At 37.6% G+C, this 21,748-nt stretch overlaps 1 protein-coding gene across 1 annotated transcript; it reads left to right on the top strand.

Annotated features, from left to right (window-relative positions):
• The first annotated feature begins 6,287 nt into the window (after positions 1 to 6,287).
• Positions 6,288 to 21,417, top strand: LOC145782927 (RPE-retinal G protein-coupled receptor-like). Its single transcript, XM_082594686.1, has 7 exons — positions 6,288 to 6,348; positions 6,797 to 6,981; positions 7,527 to 7,626; positions 8,314 to 8,464; positions 9,850 to 9,958; positions 11,936 to 12,055; positions 21,282 to 21,417. Exons 1-7 carry the CDS (start codon positions 6,309 to 6,311, stop codon positions 21,408 to 21,410), a joined length of 834 nt encoding a protein of 277 aa, XP_082450812.1. The 5' UTR covers positions 6,288 to 6,308; the 3' UTR covers positions 21,411 to 21,417.
• The last annotated feature ends 331 nt before the right edge of the window (positions 21,418 to 21,748 follow it).

The following is a 21,748-nucleotide window of genomic DNA, read 5'->3' as shown; positions in this document are numbered from 1 at the left end:
GTTAACTTCAGTCAGCACAAAGCAACGTACAAGAACTTGGTAAAAAATATCGAATGCTTTCCTATAGTTGAAGCCTTACAACGTCTGAAAGCTTAAACGATAATTATAATAACCTTAAGTAAAGGAATGGTCAATTGCGAAAAAAGCACATTTTTTAATCTTTTCTGGCAAAAAAGAATTGAAAACAATACACTGGAATTTCAAGCGCCTCGCGACCCTCCAAAAAACGACTCGCGACCCCCAGGTTAAAAACCCCTGCTCTAAACAAAATTTCGATAAAAGTGGTGCCGGCGTGGTTTTGGAAATGGGCTCTTCATATGTAGCCTATAGACTCAACTCAGTCATTGTCGGCTGCATAGTCGAGTGGTGAGAACACTGGAACGGCAATCGAGAGGGCGCCGGTTCGACACCGCTCAAGAGCATGCGGCTGTGTCTGTGGCAGGACACTTAAAGGCATGCCTGAACGTGGACACGAAGGTTGGCTTCCTTGCCTTTCCGTCCACTTAATCTAAATCTTCAACCACCGGGTGAAAGCCTGGATACGACAAACTAAACTCAGTCATTCATTTTTAAGCAAAAACTGTACTGGTACTAGATATGTATCACTATCAGCCTTACAAAAATTTAACCTTAAAAAATTTGAGGGCCGAATTTTTCCAGGGCCTAAGGCTATTAATTAGCCTAATAAGCCTTATTAGCCTAATGGTTAATCCGGCCCGCATGGACTATGGCTGCTCCATTCACCCCTGTAACTAGTAAGTAAAGTACGGATAGCACAGACTATACGTATGCACAAGCAACTGTAGCGCACCCAGCATGGGGCTAAGGGGGCTCAAGCCCCCCCTTAACCCGCCACCAACAATGAAGTTTTTGTATGTTCCCCATTTATACCTTTTGCTTACAGGTTAGATATGAATAAGACACAACAATACAACAGGGCTGAGCATTATAACAATATATTTTACATATTTACAAATAGTTTTAACAGTCGAACATTTTCGGCTTAACTTAAGCCCTCATCAGGAACCTGAAAATATTTATAAAAATGCAATAAATTTCAACTTCTTGAAGGTAAAATTACATTAGGAAAAGGCAACTACATAAATAACTACAAAAAAATTTGCAACGCAGGGAACGTGATACCTACATAAAGTAAATGTTGAGGACAATAGACGCGCCTCCAGAAAATAAGTTAGACTAATATTGTTTGTTTAAATTTGGGTTGTCTCGTTTGATTAACACTGCTTCCTGAATTTTGGTGTCAAATTGGGATTTGTCTTTGCAAAAATTTTTAAATGAGTCAGCAGAGAATTTTCGATCTGTACAAAAAGAACACACCATGATATGGTCCATGATATTTTTAAAGTTCAGATGCTCTCGTGGTCAAATGTCTGGTGGACAACTGGACATACCGATGTACCGTACGTCAATGCCGAATCACACGGACATGTAAAACTGTAGGCCTATGCGAAATTTGAGCAGAGAGACGAAGTCGTCTGGGACTTTAGTTGAAAATATAAACTAATTTTGAATGTTTTGTAAGTAGGAAAAACGTCCACATCAAATTTACTGTTTACAAAATGAGTGTTTTGTTTCAAACTGTTTTCGTGCTAATTGTTGTTTTCGCACTTATTTGTGTTGGCAAACAAAAAGCAAATTCTATTTTATCATACATGAGGAAAAAATCAAGACCTATACAAGATTGCGAGAGTAGACGTAGGAATGAGGATGCTGATGGTGCTATTAGCATGGGGTTCACTAGGCCAACTTGTAATCTGATTGAGAGAACAAATCCTGATGTATCGGCAACCAGAGAGTTGTGGGCCGTGAGTGCCTTTAAATGGTAATCAAAGGGACGGGTATTGGCCTATTGTCACTGTCACTACTGTCGCAAATCACTCGGCCGACATTTCTGAATTGCTCCTCCCCCCTAAATTTTTTTCTGGGTGCGCTACTGACAAGCAATGTAGCCTATATAAAAAACGTACCGTAAATAGTTTTGTCTAAATTTGAAGTGTAAAAGAACGTAGAGTACCATGAGATAGATCACTTTTCTCAACCATCAGATTACGTTGAATTCCTTTGTCCAATGCCTAATGACAAGTTCAATAGGCTACTTCCAGGCTCCAGCAGTCTTATTCATGACTTAGGTCTGTTGCTGGGTCTTACCACAAAATGGGGAATTTTACCGCTTCTTATATGTTGTTTGCAAGAAGTGAATAAGCCTACTGTACCATTTTCAAGTAAAATTTATTATCGTGACTTTTAATGTGCTGTAATAAAGTTGTTTTGTATATTGTTGTGCTTACCTTCGAACATGTCTTTAAGTAGCCTACCTACATTTCTTCTCGCGTTTGAGGCCGCCGCAGATCGTGTTGTTACATCCAGGCGCAGCAGCCAATGGATTGTGTGTTCACCGAGCGTTGCGAGGTCCACATATCTGTCCTGGGGTCGATATACAGGACAATGGCAGATAATGTGGTATGCAGTCTGAGAATCTGAGCCACATGAACAAAATGGTGAATCTGATGGTGGTGTTGAGGGCAGAGCACTACCTACACTACCGCGTGCTTTCTGTGGATGTCCACAGAGCGTAGCCTACTCTTCTTGTACCGTGCTCTTTAGGTCGACTGGCACTCTGACGATTCGACAAAGTCATGAAATTTTTTAGAAACATACGTTTTCATTTCGAAAAAGATTTATAAGATATCAAGAGCCATATGTGGAATCCAAATGGGATCTCTTCCAGCCGAATATAAAAAATGCAATACAACATGAGATTATCCTTTTTCGAGTGTACAGATATTTGATTATATTTTTCAAATTCATATCCAGATTCGTTTAAGCAGAATGACAAGAAAAGAAAGATTACAAAATATGCATCTGTGCTCAGAGGCGTAGCAAGCGCCCTCCGATCGGAGGGGACCCCGCAAAGGAATGTGGGCCCCTAAAATGTTTGGGCGGCGCCGAATGATCCTTACCGCTGTGCTGCGAATGTGCAAAAATATTTATCAATTTAAAGAACTTTTCAAAGATCACCACCAAGCTAAAACAAACCAATTCTGCTGTTTGCGCTACAAAGCTCTTTCAATCGTGACCTGCCTTCTACTCGCTGTGATAAGAGCTAACAAGTAACAACAACATGTTGAATGAGGGAGTAGTAATTTCGCTTTACTCATTGAAGAATCAAAACAAAATCTGTCACTATTGGAGTTATTGTGTAACAATTGACCTTTCATAGCTCTTCGCTTCTTCTACTGCAGACGGTGTACAGACCAGTTGGTGAGCAACAGCTAGTAACTAATTTAGTTGTTTAATTCTTTATCTTTTCCAACGCTGAAGCGTGCTTTGTGATGTCCAAGAGAACGTGTAAGACCGGAGCTAGTAAACAAAAGGTAGCAAAAGATGCTGAGAAGGAACTTGAGAAAATTTCAAAGTAGTTAACGTAAGTTAACGTTTAATTATCATTACCAAAGTAGTTAACTTTTAATTATCATAATGATCATCACCATCACACTCCCTGAGTCCCCGACTCCCCTGGTTATGTTGCTATAGCTTACTTTATATTTTAACCTATTTGTTGTTGTTTTGTTTTGGGAATCCCAGCTCAGACAACCACTTTATCTGGTTCAGATCTTTACCAGATCATGTACAGATCTGATCAGATAAAGTGCTCGTCTGGGAGGTTACATTGTATAAATTTACTTGCGATTGAACACTTCTGTGCATTGGCTTACGATGATGCACTAAATTGATAAATTCAAGTGTATTGTGAAGCTTTCACCACACAAGTGTTGCTTCGTTAGTGACTAGCCTACATATCTAGCCTAGTCATATCAAACAGTCAAAAAAGAACACTTTTATTTAGCAATTATGATAAACTTTGACTCACAAAACGACATATGCATTGCACATTGGCCTGATACCGTTAGCCAATGTTAACAAAGATGCTGCGTAAAATCTGTTTTATGTTATATAATTTTACTCTGTAGCCTACGGCACTAGGCCTACTACTTATTATTTCTTGTGCTCAGATAAACTCATCTTATCTTAAAAGCTAGAATGTCTCAAGTTAGAATCTACCGGTATATGCTTGCATTGCTAAAACTGGCAAAGATATTGAACCAGCGAAAACGTAGGATTGAACAGGTATCGCAGAAATAAGTCCACCGCTGAATCATCGTTGCTAGTTTTTCTGATTTTGTCTAGCATATGTTTGAAATAGATAATGCACGAAGGACATTAATCTTTGTGAGTTGACATTTCAAGATTTTTTTGGAAACGCTTTTGTTTAGAGCTTCACTGAAAGCTCTCAGATCTTAGAACAAACCGATATTCCGTGGGACCAAAGTAAAAGCTGCAAAATATTGTTTTGTTGCTTGTTTTAGCGAGTCAAATATAGTTCACAAGCTTTAAAACAGTAGGCTAACTATAACACATAAAAATAATTGCAAAATCTGTTTGTAGTCTTTTGCCTGCAGGCCCGTGTGTATTTTTTGGTATATCTCCAAAGGCTATGGGTAACACATAGGCTACAGTAGATTATTATGCATATCTGAAATAAATATAACCTGCCACTGTCCTGAGCGAGAGTGATCACATTTCTGCAGCTAGATTATGCGTCGCAATTAAATCCGATTTCTATCAGCCAATTGCCAAAATGTAATAAAACACTGGATTATCCTTCTTCGAGTGGGTCGATATCTGATTGCTTTTTTTTAAATCATATCCAGATTTCCTCAAACATAATGACAAGCACGAGGAATTATAGACGAAGCGTATATATGCATTTGTGCTGCAACAGTTCACTTAGTATGATGAAACAATTCCAAGAAAGAGTTAGGTAGCCTACGTGGTAGGATGAATGAAAGAGAGATGTATCCCAAAACATCAAGAGTCTAACTAATCCAAGTCTGTTTCTATGAAAGTTATGTTTAATCTGATATAGAGATTGCATACATACACACGTCATTGAAACCAATCATAAAAACAGTATGAAATGCAAGCTGAAAGTGATAGTTTGTTGATTCTATAAACAATAATTTTTTAGACACACTAAACTATTTGTTTCACTAAATTATTAATAGGCTATTAAGCAAGAAAATGAAAATATCTTTTGACAGGTGTCAAATCCACAACAATGCTTGGTATGAACGACTCGGTTACATGTCTTGTAATACAAACGACATTTTTTTCACACGAGTCAGTTCAATCATAAACAGCTAAAAATCGATTCCGATCAGCTAGAAGCAGCTAAAATCATCTTGAAAGCAAACGGCACAAAAAAATCAAATGATAAAAAATTCGTTTGTATGAATATTAAGCAGGAATAAAAAATAAATTACTTGAATTAGGCTACTGTGGCACAATCTTAACATATCAAACGAGTTCTTTAAGTTATACACATAAGTTATGTCAGGAATGGCCAAAGTTTTTAGAGCATGAGCCGTATACAGCAAACCCTGCAGAGCCAAGTTCAAAATTTGCGAATGCTTTATATTACATCAGTAAAAAACATCAAATGGTACAATCACTTATCACTTTTCAGTTGCAGAAAGTGATTTTTTCTTAGAGAAGGTGCTGAATTCACAAAGCTATGTAACACATCGCTTGTAAAAATACTGTAGTGTCTTTCAGTACGAGAGCCGCCAACAAGCCTTCGACGAGCCGCGTGCGACTCGCAAGTCATTTGCAAAACTTCAGAGGTGTTCTTGTTTCAGCAAATTAAGCAAATTGACAATTCCAGTAAAAATACATCGCTTAGGGTACGATTGGCTGCTGTCTTTGTCTTCAAGACTTGGTTTAGAAAATTGATGTTTTTTCTTTCAATTTTATGGCAAAACCAATAACTTTATAGGATTTACACAAAAGCGTTGAGCTATTTTCGTTTACTTTTTACATCATAAAATGAAGGGATAGCTCAGTTCAGTTCAGTTGTTTTTTTATTTCTGACCATCATATCAACACAATACACATCAACATAGCAAAGGTCAAGAAAAAGGTAGAAGCGACAAAACGCGAACGTTAAAACGTGCTTGTGATCGAAGTAAGTTATTGAGTTGAAAAAAAGTTGATCACAACAAAAAGTTGATCACAAAAATTTGATCACAACAATCGTCCAAGCTTTTGCGCATTTGTGTATAAGTGTTTTACATTAACTAATAGAAATCCACAACAATCAGGGTAGCCGATTCCTTTACAAAACACAACCTTGTATTTTAAGGTCAATGTACTGTTGCTTAGGTTATCGTTTCCAGAATAAACTTTGATGCTCAGAAAATATTTTTTACAAAGCGAAAAACAACACGATGGAGAAGCCAACATATGGATTGATCATGGGAGCACTTGGTTTGTGAATTCAATCGTACAGTAAATAAAATTTAATAAAGTTTTTGATGTTGTGCCAATTAAGATATAATTTTGGTAAACAGGTGTTTTTTTTTAACCATAGACAAATACAACCTAGCAACCAAACGGCATTTACATAATGCAATAACAGGAAAATAAACTATAATTTACGAACGTTTTTGGCCTTACTCATGTTAGGCCTTATTAAGTAACAAAATGATAAGTATCAATATGACAATATTGTTACTTGATAAGGGCTAACATGAGTATGGCCGAAAACGTTCGTAAATTATAGTTTATTTTCCTGTTATTGTATTATTTTAAATGCCTTGTGGTTGCTAGGTTGTATTTGTCTATGGCTGTGCTATAAATTATCGCTACGCCAGTGTTTAACATTTCGTAATGTTTTTCAAAACATTTAATTCGATCATTGTCTTATTATTTGAAGCATTGAGCAGCTGTATCGGACACGGATTGATTCGAATGGTTCTAGCAAAAAACTCTGATCTTAGACGTCAAAATGTTGTCTTGCTTTCCCTCGGGGTTTCGGACTTCTTAATTTCCATACACGCTTTCATGAGTACTTATGCAGCTTTTTCCTCAAGCTGGCCTTTCGGTGATTTTGGCTGTCAGGTATTTTGTTCAATTTTTTATGCTTAGTTAAAATAAAACCTAGCCAGATTAACATCGCCTAGTTGGTAACAAAAACTTCTCAAACCGCATTGTTGAAAAAAAAGTATTTATGAATGCTGAAAAAACAGCTTTAAAACTATTTAGTTTAATGTCTAAACTCCTCGGCCAGTACGCATAGGCTCATGGCTGCAATATTGGGCTGCATTAACCTGAAGTAGGCCTATATGGTACAAAAATATGTAAAGTAACAAAACTTTAATCAGACAATTGCAATGACGTTAACATCTATAGCCTGCAGTTGTGAGAGTAAAGTAAAATGTCAAGTAAAATGTGAGAGTATAATGGCCTAGGGCCGGCTATTTAGAACAAATTATTTTTGGCCCAAACGAAACTTAAGATTTCACCAAAAAACGTAATTCAAAACAGAAAGAAACTAAAATAAAAACAAAAGAATTTCTTATCGAAATATTTTTGATTTGGACTCTCCTACCAGTTGTGCATCAAGTTTCCTTCATTAAATACTTCTGAAAGGAACACTATTTCAGCTGGACTCTTTTTTCGGAATGGCAGCGACATTTGCAAGTGTTTCGAGTGCAGCGTGGATCGCTAAAAGCAAATACTACAGAATCTGCAAGCCTTATAAGTGTAAGTGAGCTCAAATGGGCTACTAAAGATCACAAGCTTGTCGGAACTACTGCTGCGGTAATATAGGGTCTTACGATTTAAACTAATAAAGTTAGCATATTTCTGATTGTTAAGTTTAAAGCATTTTGAACAGATTGTTGGCTACTGCGCGGCAATCATCCCAATGCAACCAATTCTATTCCAGAAGTCTTTGCGGAAAAAGGAAAAATATTCCCTTTTAGTGCTAGTTTGTAAAATTACACAAACTCCATGAAAGAAATTTTAACGATCTCATTGCTATTGCAAATAGCCTAGCCTACTTTGAATTTTATAGTCTACTTCACATGCCACCTATATACTTCAATAAGCCGAAGCGAAAAAAGCACTTCAATACAAAGTTTTCTTACAACCAAATTTTCATGTGAAGCCTTTTTACAGAAGCTTATAGCAGAGACGTAGTCACGGGGGAAGGGGGGTGGGCTGAGATGGCAATTTCCAAAATTTTATCTTGCCCCCTCCCCCCTCAAAAAAAATCTTTTTAATAGCCTACATGTTGAATGACGTTTCATTTCAAGAATGTGTGGTTGTATTATATTTTTAAACAAACTTTATTTCAAACAATATTTCTCCTCCCTCAACAATTGCTGTTGCCCCTCTAAAATTTTGTATCTAGCTACGTCACTGGCATATTATCTTGTTTACTTTTAGATTTCAACTCTCGATTCACTGTAAAGTGCATATGGATCGGGGCATTGATAGGTGGAAGTTTACCATTCTTTGGTTTCGGGGAATACGGATACGAAACCGATGACCTTGAGTTGAGGACAGGCTGTCTGCTCACTTTCAAAGACGTTGGCATGTACGGATTGTACACTTAAACTTGATTAGTCTTACTTTATTGGAGTTAACATTTTTATTTCAACAAACTCGATCAGCGATCAATGAATGGATGGCCTTTTCTTCACAAGCTGGCGAGCTAGCTTAGGCTAACTTTCCTACTAGATGAAACTGCATTTGTGTTCTTATAGATGAGTGCTTTCATCTTTTTTAATGCTATCGTTAAACCATCGATTTCATGCCATAGTAATTCTCAAATAGATCGCAAGGATGTTATTTGTTACACAACGAAGCTGTAGCGTCCGTTTTAACCTTCAGGGCAGATTTTCAAACCCGATAAAAAATGAAAACCATAATGTCACTATAGTTTGACTGCCCTTCAAAATATCGATCGAAATTCTTTGCTTTGGAGTCGATTTCAAGGACAATAGTTGTGTTCAGGCTACATGGCAGCTGCAGTAGTTTTAGTCTTGGTCGGGTCAATGGTAGCCTACTCAACCAGCGAGGAATTTTATAATGTCAGAGGAGGGAAGTTAACTGTAGAAGCATGTTTATTTTTAAGTTGACATTGATTTTATCAATTAATGACACCGCTTTATTATATACCTATAGTTATAGGCAACAGTTGAAAAATGTTTAAACTGGTTTTGTCGTATCCGAATTTAAGTAGGCTGTGGTAATTATTTTTTAATCACCTGAACGGGACTTTTATTTAAGACACGCTTGTTATTTTTTCCCTCTGTAACAATCCATGTTGTGGTTATTTTGACTTATTCTAAGACGCAACAACTAATTCACTCTAAGCATAATGAAAGTTCAGCAAAAAATGGGCAATAAACGATTGCTAACAAGCACCGCCTCATTACAACCATATTAGTAAAGGTCCCATACTCAGATACTGAGCTTTGGGGATGAGAAGATAAGGTTCTCATTATACTAAGCCTTCGGCACTAAGGAGAGTAGGGTGGCCAGTTCCTTTCTCTCGGCCGCCTTTACTTCAGCAACTACGCCCGCCCAATTTATTACACCCTGGGTAGAGGTGAGCGGTGCTTTTCAACAACCAGCTGAAACCGGGAGTCGAACCAGGTTTGCATAATTGGAAAGCCACCGCCTTATCCGTTGCGCCAACCTGATACTGCCAATTTAGTTTATTAGAGAAGAAAATAAAAGCTTCAACATAGGCAAAGGGAGAAATGCATCAAAACATGTTTGAAAGTCAATGGCCCTAGCTCATCTGCCGTAAGCTATAAGCTACTACAAGTCTACAACAATACTTGGAGCCGATGCCTGCTTAAAAGCAATGCTAATAATGCCATGCCGGAAGTAGGATATAAATTAAAATCTACGGTTTCAGATTTGTAGCATACGATAATACAATTTAACACTTTCTGTTTGTTTTTTTTGTAGAAAATACTGGATGTACATTGCTTTTATATCTGTATGGTGGTTTCTTTGGCCTTTGTACGACATCATACAAAGCTATTTCAAAGTATCAACTAAAACCGAGGAATACTGGGTAAGTTTTTTTTTTCTGCCAATGTATAGATACATTTTAGTATTAAGAAAAATTGGAACTTAATAATGTCGCCTGCAAGAACAGGGGAAAAATAAATAGAATTTTCTGTACATAGGGGAAGACGGAGCAAAGCGGGACATCGCGATTTCTCACGTTTTGTATTCTTTGGCTCCCTCTAACCGGAAGCACTAGTTAGGCAACTATAAACTGTATTTGCTGTGAAAAAATGGCGACTGGCAGAGCACAACGCGTGTCGTGAGAAAGTAAAATGTGTTTTGGCATAATTTGTTATAAGAAAGAGATGGAAAAGTAGCTACCACATTCGTTAGCATAAGCGAATTTGTTGGTAGCTTTGTTTTTATTTTAGACATTGAGACAGTATGTGTTGATAACAAAAGCAATTTTTACCTCAAACTTTACAAGTTTCAGCAGAGATGTTATTTTCTAAAGGCTATAGCCTACTTTGGGGCAAAGTGGGACAGTGCATTAGGGCAACATGAGACTCTAGAAGTCTACATTGTATCTGTGGTTCTTCTGTTGATTGAATTTTGTTTATAATTCTTTTAGCCTTCAAGATTGTAAAATATTTGTCAGCATTCATTTATATTGTACCGCTAGGCCTACACAGTTTAATTCTGACAATGGTTCGTCGCTATAAGAGAAAAACTGAAATAGGTAAATGGACGGATAGGCTATCAATATTAAGAATGCAATAGAAGATGTGAAAAGCAAGAAGTTGTCTTTGAGAGAAGTGGCTAAACAGTACCAAATCATGCAAAAATGAAGTGTCCCACTTTGCCCCACGGCTGGGGCAAAGCGGGACATTCAAAAAAAAAAATTCTTTTTTGATTTGTACCTACTATAACAGTAGAAAGATTCTGCTTGATCTTCAAACCAAATATGCTGACCAACTAAGGCTTTCGATTAAAAAAGAAATTAACTAAATCCAACCATCACTGTTGCTGAAATTAGACTACGTTTTTACGAAAAGTGTCCCGCTTTGCCCCGTCTTCTCCTAAGCTACAGTTTCTTCATAGTAGGAATGGAACAATACGACATTTTGACTCGATCAATCGAGATTCTAGCAATTCTTTCATCAAAAACTTTTCCAGAGTTTTCAGATGCGTTGATGGAGGGTAGTGGTTTCCAACTTTGTGCTCAATGTGGGTATCACAATCAGTCGATGATATTTAAATCTGGAGATCACAGCGGCTTCATAGCTGGCCTGTATTGCAGCTTACTTTTATGTTCTTCACACAATCACATCGATTCTTAACCAAGCAAGCGGCACGGATCTGGGCGTTGTTATCTTAAAAGATGCCATCATCATCAAGGATTGTCGCTTGAATAATTGGATACCCTGAAATAAATCTCAAGTCTTTTTCTGTCAGACTAGACCCGTTGGAATAATTCAAAACGTGTGTATAGATTGCCTGAAATAAGCAAAATACCTTTTCACCACTAGTTGCGATAAGTGCTGCCCTTTTGTTCCCTCCACACTTTCCGAAATCATGCCACAAATTTAGAAATTGATTTTGCACTGGTAAGCTATCAGAAGGGCATTAGATGAAAGTGTTTTCTTACTTTTCTGTTGAAATATAGAGTTCCACCGCCAGGCAAAAATGGGAGATTTCGGTAAAAAATAGACAAAATGTTTAGGACTCTTGAGGCAAGGTATCCTATAATCTGAGAGCAAAATGTTTGTCATTTTAGGATTTCGCATACCGTAGTCAAAACCATGGGAATCAATGCAAAAGGCTAAAAAAATTGAAAGTATTTAATTTTGAACAAGTCTGTGGTAGATAAGTGTGTCACTGGCCCTCAAATGGTTTTTACATACATTTTTAGTCTTCAACCATACTTCATTATGGCTGCAACACAGCAAATGAATTTAGTGCAAAGCATGTCAAACGTCGTGCTTAGCACAGTGATCCCATCAAAACCTTCGCTCATAACATTTGCTTGTAATCGTTTCAGCTTATCTTCATTGTTCCAATGCAACTGGTGCTATCGCTGCTTCCATACGCCCTATTCGCCTACACCACAATCCTCTACAATGTTACCGCTTTGCCAGGTTTTTACGTTGCCATCAACAATGTAAGTGGACTTTCTCAGCCAGCAAATCGGTGCATTTTGCATTGACTCAATGTCTGCCAGTGGCGGCTCGTGCCATGGGGCTGCAGGGCTGCAGCCCCCCCTGAAAGAAAGAGAAAAAAGGGAAGATATGTTTTCCTCTGTGTTTGTCCGACCCGATTACTTTTTTCACTTATGGATTGCGGATTGAAAATTAAAATATTTAAAAATTTGTTTGGAAACATGGCTTTGGGACAACATTCTTTGCAGCCCCAGATTTTGGATTTCAAGTGCTCTGATTGGCTAAAAAATATCCTTGAAGCTCCACCTCTTTTGGTATTTTACAGAATACATAACAGCAATTTTTGAATCTGTTGGGGCTGCATGGAAAACAGCCCCCCCCCCCCTAACCGAATAATTCTACAGACTTTTTAAAGTTAAGTTTTGTTTCGCAGAGTAGCGATGAGACATGACTGTAAATGTGATAGCTGTAGGATTAGGGTATTCAACAGGTTATAGGATGTACCGGTACTAGGGCAAGAAAACAACAGTGCTAGGACAAGAAACAATAGTGCTAGGACAAGAAACAATAACTTACACTGGATCTCGAACCTCAATCGTCTTAGGCTACTGTGTGACTGTGATGTGCAGTCTGACCATAAAAAGAGCTCAACACCTGCTCTCCTGGGCCACATCGAAACCTGCTTTTGCCTGAGGATGGGTTTCTTTTATGTCCGGTTTTCTTTATCCATCCTATTATTGTTATTACAAAGTGGCTATTTTTACACACTTGTTGCCATAGTTACAATCAGGTGTTGCCAGAGTTAGGATTAAAGTTAGGTAGGGTTAATTAAGGTAAGGGTTAGAGTTAGGAATAAGGTTAGGGTTTTGATCTTTGCCCAGTTTTGATCTTTGCATGTGACTCCATGCTGCTGAGGGTTGGTATAGTATTTTCTAGGGCAAGGAACGATAATTGTTTCCACTCAGTGATCCGTCAGGAGTGATAGATAGTTAAGTTAGGTGCTTCACTAGTGTCTGCCCTCTAGGTCTAGTACCGGTATGCTGCAGAAGTGCATCTACATGAATGATTTATCTTTTGAATTAAACGGTCTTTCTGTTGGCTGCTGCATTGGCAACTCCTGTCTTCAATCATTTAATGTATGCTGAAGGCTTGTGTTGTTTTGCATCAAGTGTCAAGGGACTCCAGAAACTCATCAATGTTTGTCAAATGTATGTAGTTTCTCATGACATTATATTTAATTGCAACAAAACTGTTGGTGTTTTATATAAAGCCTAGATGTTGAAATTTGGCTATAATCCGATCATATATAATACGGTATTTAAATAAAAATCGTATCTGCTTTGAGACCCTTGAAATATATTGGAGTAATAATTAACGCTTCTACCTGATGATAAAGACATGAAACGACAATTACGGTCATTGTATTGTTCTGAAAACATGTTAAAAGCAAGGTTTTCCAAACGTTTGATTGCTGTTAAAAATGTGTTGTTTCGTTCCTATTGTATGCCTTTATATGCCTGTCAACTATGGTGTAACTATCTTCTATCCAGTAGTAATCGCTTACGTGTTGGATACAATAATTGTTACAGAATGTTGTTTAATCTGCAGAGACGATGCAGCATCACCTCTGCATTCATTGATAACAATATCACCATTTTTCAAGCTTTCATTTGTAAAAAATTATATCAGTTTGTAACCCGCTGTAACTTGTCTTCCAACCAATGGATATATGAACTAATGCGAACAGACTGTTACACTCAATCTTTGTATTTGGTACATTACGACTCAGCTCTTCGGAGTTGAGTATCTGCTTTGTTTCTACTTTCATCTTGAGTCTGATGCAAATAAATAAAAAAAAAATATCATATATATATGGATACTCTTATTTTGACTCTGAATCTACCTTCATTTAAAAAAATTGACAATGATTTCATTTGTCTTAACAGGTTTATGCTATAATAATTTACACTTCAATTGGAACATTTTGCAATTTATATACAATGGATAATTCTGTAATGTCATTGAAAAAAATTAGGTTTTCCCAGTTGTCTCTGCAAGAAAAACTTAGCATCAAAGCACAAGGAAGACCCACTCCAAACCTTGACATTTCCCAATCATCCACCAGTAGAGGTAACCCTTATGCAAGGAAGTTTAACAGAAATGTGTATGATGATCATGACTGGCTGTGTGGCTGCAACAGTGAAAATGCTTTCTTTTGCTTTCCCTGTTTACTGTTTGGTGGAGATCAAGAACATTCCTGGACCAAAGTAGGTGTGAAAGACCTGAAACATCTCAGTAGAAAGACAGAGAAGCATAGTAGATCAACTTTCCACATGAACAATACTTTGAGTCTTTCAGTGCTTGGCAGAGTTAATATTGCTACACTTATAGATTCTGGATATCAACTCTCCATTACTAAACATAATGAAGAAGTAACGAAGAACAGAACAGTATTGTCAAAGATTATAGATTGTATAAAATTTTGTGGCAGATTTGAATTGCCATTAAGGGGACATGATGAAAGTCAAGGCTCAAAAAATCCTGGTGTGTTCATGGGGTTAATTGATTTTGCTTCCAATCTTGACTCACGCTTCCAAAATCATTTTAATTCTGCAAAGGTATTCAAAGGTACATCCAAAACTATTCAAAATGAGCTTTTGGAAACGATTTTTGAGCTTTGCAAAAGCAAAATTAAAGAAGAAATATCACAGTCTGAATTTGTAGCAATCATGTGTGATGAAACTACTGACATCTCAGAGAAGACACAGATGGTGATTGTACTACGGTATGAAAGTCATGGGAAGCCTGTTGAAAGATTTTGGGTTTTTTTTAATCCTGCTAACCAGACAGCAGAAGCTCTGTCTTCAATCCTATTTCAGGAACTTAAAGTTTTGCTTGGGAGCAATACATCCAAACTTGTAGCACAAACTTATGATGGTGCTGCTGCTATGAGTGGTGCAAGAAATGGTGTGCAATCAAGAATCAAGCAAGTATATAGCAATGCACACTTTGTCCATTGTTATGCACACCAGCTAAACTTGGTTATACAAAAAGCCACTTCGCAGAATACCAGTGTCAGAGTCTTTTTTAACAGTCTTTCGGGAATCCCAAGTTTTTTCTCCAAATCTCCTCAAAGAATGGCTGCTTTGGACCAAGTTGCTCAAAGGCGTATTCCTCGCCCATCAGCAACACGATGGAATTTTAAAAGCAGGACGGTGAATGCTGTATCGGAGGTAAAAGACGCACTTATAGAATGCTGCTCAACTTTGGAACAAAGCAACTCTTCGGTGACTGGCTTTGCTGCTGCTGGTATAAAACAAATGCTCATAGATCCAAAATTTGTGTTTTGGTTAGATTTCTTTTCGAAAATCATGCCTCATGTTGACATACTGTTTGCTCAGCTGCAGTCTGTGGAGCTTGAGTCATTCAAAGTGCAGTGCTCTCTGGATAATTTTCTGTCAGCAATACAAAGAATAAGGGAAGGCATTGCTGCAGACAATGAGTCACCTTCACCCACACGGAGAATGCCTGAATCCCAAATCATTGATGCTAAAGAAGTATGTGATGTTGTCTTAATGCAGTGTCAAGAAAGGTTCAAGTTCACCAATCATCTTGAAGCAAGCACTTTATTTAATTTGAAAAATGCTTCACAATATGCAAGACAGTTTCCAGAAAAAGCTTTAGAAAAATGTTGTGAAGCATACCCTATGTTAATCAAAGACAAGCTCAAACCGGAGCTGTCTGTTCTCTATTCTAGAAATGACATGCATTCAGTGAGTGGACTTGTGCAGCTGCTTTCGTTGCTAAACCTGGAAGGAATGCAATCAACTTTTTCTGAAGTAATAAAGCTAGCTAAAATTCTACTTACCACTCCAATGTCAACAGCAGAACCAGAACGTTGCTTTTCATCACTGAAAAGGATTAAAACCTTTTCCCGCAGCACCATGTGTACTGAAAGACTTTCTGCATTAGCCATGGTGTCAATAGAAAATCGCTTAATAACTGAAACCAAAGATTTCAACGAGAGGGTAATTGACCATTTTGCCATGGCAAAAAGTCGCCGAATGGAATTCATCTATAAATAAAGGTCCGCTGTCCTTTATATGTGATGCTCAGTAATGTGTAGCAAAGAGTAAATGTGGCACCTATGGCTTGAGCGAGATCAATGGTTATAATTACAATATGTGTGTGTGTATTTGTTTGTTTTTGTAATGTTAGGTTCAGTCGTGTTCTCATTGCTTTAAGAATTGGCGCTCCAATTGTTTCTGGAATGAGGAGGCGACTGATTCTTAACTAATTCATCTACTTGTTTTAAAGTGTCAGGTTTGGTGGCCGTGCTTAACTATATTTATCGATGCATATACCGCAATATTAGATCCTTTCATGCACGTCTTAAACCATTAAGGTTTTGCCACCTTTTCCTTTTGTTAGTTTTGTTACTGTATTTCTTTTTTACAATATCATTTCTTTTGCATTCTGTCAAAGAAAAATAATTTGAATTGAACTGAATTATACTTGCCATCCAGTGGGCATTTATACTTGTGATAGAATTGAGATTTTGTCTTTGTCCTTCTGTATTGTGATACATGCAGGGTTGCTAGCTGGCTTCAGCTGGCAAAAGATAATTTTTGTAGGAAAGAATAAAAAATGTTAACTTCCAAGCATTTTTAGTTCTGGAGCAGTGGGTGCATACATGCAGGGTGCTCCAAAAAAGATGTAGCTACGGTTATACTACATGTATACTGCAATATACTGTGTGTGTGCGAAGATTATGTACTTTGTAATGAGATCGTTTTTAACTGCAAAAAGTCGTTTGCTATGTATTTTCTAACTAATCACTTAAAGTTAAATTTAAATCCAATTTCACGGCTCAACGGAAGTCAAATCAAATCTGTAGATAGCGTCAGATACTTGGGTGTATTTCTTGACACGGCAATGTGTGATGACAAGGATATAAACCGACAAGTACGATCATTATACTGTTTTACCAATAAATTAAATTTTTACAAGAGCTCCAGTGAAGTTAAAAATGTTCTCTTCCGTTCATATTGTACCCCAATGTATGCATGTCACCATGGGAAAATTATCACCAACGTGAATTAATCGCTTGCGTGTTGCATTCAATAATGCATTTAGAATTATTCACCATTTGCCCAAACATTATAGCGTAGGCTACGTGAACATCAAGTCTTGTGTAACATTGTATGTCATATAACATTTGATGCATTACAACGGAAAAGGACCTTTTTTTTGTTGGGTAATGTGAATCATCGTCAAACTCTATTGTTGATTCCCTGATAAGGTATGACTGCTATCGTAACTCAAACTACCTCCTTCATTATAATACCACTATGTAGGCTATGCCGTTACCTAGCCTTGATGGTTGCTATGGCACAGCAGTGATATCAACATTCATCGATTGATAAAGTTTAAATTTCTTTTTATAGTTGGGTGTTTGAACAGATTAAGTATGATATTTCATTTTGAATATTGATTTTTGTTTCGCATGTTTAATTTGTGTGATATGGATCGCATGATCTGAAATGGACGATTGATTAATAAATTTATTGCTTACTTCAGCGTCATTCCTGTGAATGTACTTCTGTTTGTCTTTTGTTTCTGTGTATTTTTTTGTGTGGATCGTATGTGGACAATCGTGTCCGATGCCGGCGATCGACAATAAATATTTGCAGACAACAAACTGAGCGAACTATTGAGAAAACGACGAAGTGCATAGAACATAGTTTGATTTGTATTTGGCACTGATTTTGAATATAAAAATTTGAAATATTAGTATTTTTCAAGCTCTACAGCAGCATTTTTGACTGTTATTCCACTCCCAAATTTCTTTTGAAAATGCTCTCAAAATGCACCAAATTAAATGTAATTGTAAAAAATTTTCTGGGGGAGGCCCCCCAGACCCCCCGCCGTGGGTGTCGCCTTCGGCGACACGCCCGCAAGGTTCGCCTGATATCGCCCTCCAACAATTCTTGGATATGCTGCCTTGCAGCCCCCCCAATTCAGGAGGCCACCAGCCGCCACTGATGTCTGCAGATGTCAAAAAGGACTGATTTGCTCAATGCACCTTAACATGACAAAACTCTGCCACAGCCACTGAATGCTCGAACCAACTGTAAGCTATGCTCTCCGTGACGTAAAAAAGCAGATGATACAAAGCAAATTAAGGGATGGTTTCGCCGTCATCTGCTTGGTTTAGTGGTTAGGGCTAGAGCAGAGGTGGGCAAACTACGGCCGCACGCGGTCCGAAACAACTTTTTGTACGGCCCGCGAAAGCCTGAAGCAATTATATAAAAAAGTAATCCTAAAATTGCTTGAAAATTTTAATTATTACAATTACTTAAAGTTTTTCTTCATATATTTCTTCTTGATAAAGATAAGTTATAATCTTTTTATCGCATTGCAGAAGTTTGTTTCCCCAGCCACATTGTGATCTTGCATGAATGCATGGCTATTATTAGTGTCAAAGCAGCCATTGCTAAACAGCCGCCGATTGCGTCACAATCGAAATTTTTGACTTTGGCCTGTCGCATCATGAAACTTCTTTTTCGTTTTAGTCTTGAATCCAGAGATGGGCAAGATCACCAAACTATGTGATCTTGAAGATCAAGATCACTTTTTGTGTACTTGAAAAAAAATGAAGTTTTTGATCAATGATGTTGCAAAAAATAATTACTATAAGCAACCTACCTGGGTAACAGGGTAAAGGTATATAGTTGGTGTTGCTGACTTTTAACTACTCGATCACTGGCCTAAGAATTGTAATAAGTTAGTGACTGTTGCTATTAGGCCTATCAATTGTTGACGTAGTTTGCGTAGAACTGCAACGTTACACCCAAGGCCGAGGTTAATTACAGTAGTACGGTACTGAAAAAGTCGCAAAATTTGCAATTAGTTTTATACTTTTTATTTATAATAAATAAATATAAACTTTGAACTGCATCATTTTTTACCAAATTTTTGTCTGGTTCATGTGGGAGTTTTTATTCGTGTTACTAAGTAGTTTTAAGTTTCACTGCATTATGTCAATGTTTATTGCACTATTTACCCATCTGGCAACCTTGATACTGTTGTCTGCTTTCAAAAACGTTCAGAGGTTTGCGGTCACACAAACCACTCCATACTCAGACTTAGTCTGGTTGATTTGCTGCAATAAACCACTTTACATGACCAAAGTCGGCTAGAGTCCAGATGTTTTAACACCGCCATTCTAGACTTTTGAAACATCTAAAATTGAGTCAAAGAAAGCAAACATTTCTTTAAAATTCACACATGGAACTTGTGAACAAAGTTAAATCCTTTTTTATTATACGTCAACATTAAGTACACGGAAATTGACTTCTTTATATGACCAACACAGAAAACTTTTTTAATTTTGAAATGGCAACGCTGACCAGATTAGATGGTGACTTTAAATCGTCTTTTGTTGGACACATATTATATTAACAGTGGCTTAATGTTGGTAGTTGCCACTAACTACTTTGTACAGTAAGGTAAAGGGGGGTCCCATACTTGATTCAAGTGTCGGGTATGAGAAGATAAGGTTCTCATTGTACTAAGCCTTCGGCACTATGGAGAGTAGGGTGGCCAGTTCCTTTCTCTCGGCCGCCTTTACTTCAGCAACTACGCCCACCCAATTTATTACACCCTGGGTAGAGGTGAGCGGTGTTTTTCAACAACCAGCTGAAGCCGGGAGTCGAACCAGGTTTGTATAATTGGAAAGCCAACGCCTTATCCGTTGCGCCATCCCACCGCATATTTGTACAGTACGAGTTCTAAAAAAATGCCTCTATCTAGTAAGTAAACTTCAATTTTAAAGTGATCTTGATCTTATTGTTTTTCAAGATCAAGATCACACAAAAAAAATGATCTTAGATCAAGATCACCAAAAAAAGTGATCTTCAAGATCACGCCCATCTCTGCTTGGATCAAGGCCAAGACTCTTGGTGTTGGTAGAGAGAAAAGCGGCGATTGCGACAGTTTTTCTGATTATGTTAATTCGCTCACAGATGCATTCTGTTTAATTCGCTCAAAGTGCGTTTGTCAAAGCGTTATCTTGATGTGGGTAATATTCAAATAAATAATTGAGACAAACATTTTTTATATCTTTTCCGTCGCCCCGATAGCTCAATTGGTTAGCGCGTCACTTCTGGAACGAAGAAGCTTCAAGATCAAGCGGCGCTGGTTCGACTCTCGGGGTGTGCGCTTGAGCAACGCACGTTAAGAACTGCTCTCCATTCAGCGGCATTTAATGGATGGAATAGTTCCCCGGCAACAAGACTTCAACAATCGGAAACTTCACTCTGTCAATCTCGGTAACCGGGCCTGCGTCAGTGATTCAAAGCCTCTACAAGTATGCGAAACTGCCAGGATTAAGCTCTGCAAGAAGCTTTTCCAGTCCGAGGATAAAGATTCAATCCATCAATTTTATGTAACACATGTAGTGTAGGCTACTGTATATAAAATCTACGTTTCTTTGATCACTTTAAAAATAAATAAAAGCTTGTGTTTTGACTATTTTAGATTTCATGTTTTGGCTTATAATCTTAATTATACTATACTGCGGCCCTCGAACAAATTCAGATTCTGAATGCGGCCCACGAGAAAAAAGTTTGCCCACCCCTGGGCTAGAGAGCAGTCATTTTAATTCCCACACCTATCATTACTCTTTTATAATTACCAAACAAAGTTCAAAGCAAGAGTCAACTCTCTGGCTGAGTGCTAGAAGATTCACAATTGGACGGCAGCCTCTTAAAACATGTTCTGATTGGTTGGTGGTGTCATTGGGACCTGGTAGAATTTCTTAATGTTTACCGGGCAAAACTCGTATCTTTGGCTGCCTGCTCAATGTGCAAGGCAGAGTGTTACGTGAAATTTTGTTTGTATTTTGAAATTATGCGAAGTTTATGTTATTTATTTGCAGTCCAAAAGTAAAACTGAATAGCAAATAACAACAAAGAGCAGGCACAAGACACCCAAGACAGCATAATCCGTCATTTTTGCATTGATTCAACGTCTGCCGGCGTTAAACTAATGCAAAGATGACAACGTTCGTATGCAATGAAATTGGTCTGCAGTGCATCAGAAATAATCAGTTATTTTTGTTACTGGTAAAAATATTGATGAATTTACGATGTTTCGAGATGAAGACCATGCTCTTTTGAAGAAAACTACAGAAAAGTAAAGAATCAACTTGAATTTTCTTTGCAGATTGCTGCCAAGATTTTGATAGCAACCAACCCGTATCTCTACATCGTCTCTGATAAGAAACTCCGGCAGGCTTGCGCAAGTATTTTGTTCGGGGAAGATGTAAAGAAAGAAGACAAAAAAGAAGGATGACAGAAAAATGATGGATAATGATGTGACAATTTGCAATCCTAACACATCTGATCATCATGTAAATCACTGTTGTTATTTTGACCATTTCATATCGTGAGTGTAACCAAGTGTGAACGTGTAGTATACGTTGTTGTACTTATACTGTATCATGCATTTCTTTTCGTCCTGATATATCTTCACAACCGAAAAGAATTACTCCATACACAGTGCCGAAGAACTGTATGAAGATCATCATAGGCATGACGAAAAAGGTTCAAGCAAGGCCGTGCGATGACGTCATGTGCGATGGCAAGGTGTTTTGCTTTGAATCTACTATTACCAAGAAACACATGTTCTAT

Source organism: Aplidium turbinatum, chromosome 14 (assembly GCF_918807975.1).
Source record: "Aplidium turbinatum chromosome 14, kaAplTurb1.1, whole genome shotgun sequence".
Lineage (NCBI taxonomy): Eukaryota > Metazoa > Chordata > Ascidiacea > Aplousobranchia > Polyclinidae > Aplidium > Aplidium turbinatum.
This window is presented reverse-complemented; position numbering and strand designations above follow the sequence as displayed.

Coding starts and splice junctions, on each gene's coding strand:
- LOC145782927 (XM_082594686.1), top strand. CDS start 6,309: ATGGAGAAGCCAACATATGGATTGATCATGGGAGCACTTG. Junction 6,982..7,526: donor TCGGTGATTTTGGCTGTCAG/GTATTTTGTTCA, acceptor ACACTATTTCAG/CTGGACTCTTTTTTCGGAAT. Junction 7,627..8,313: donor AATCTGCAAGCCTTATAAGT/GTAAGTGAGCTC, acceptor GTTTACTTTTAG/ATTTCAACTCTCGATTCACT.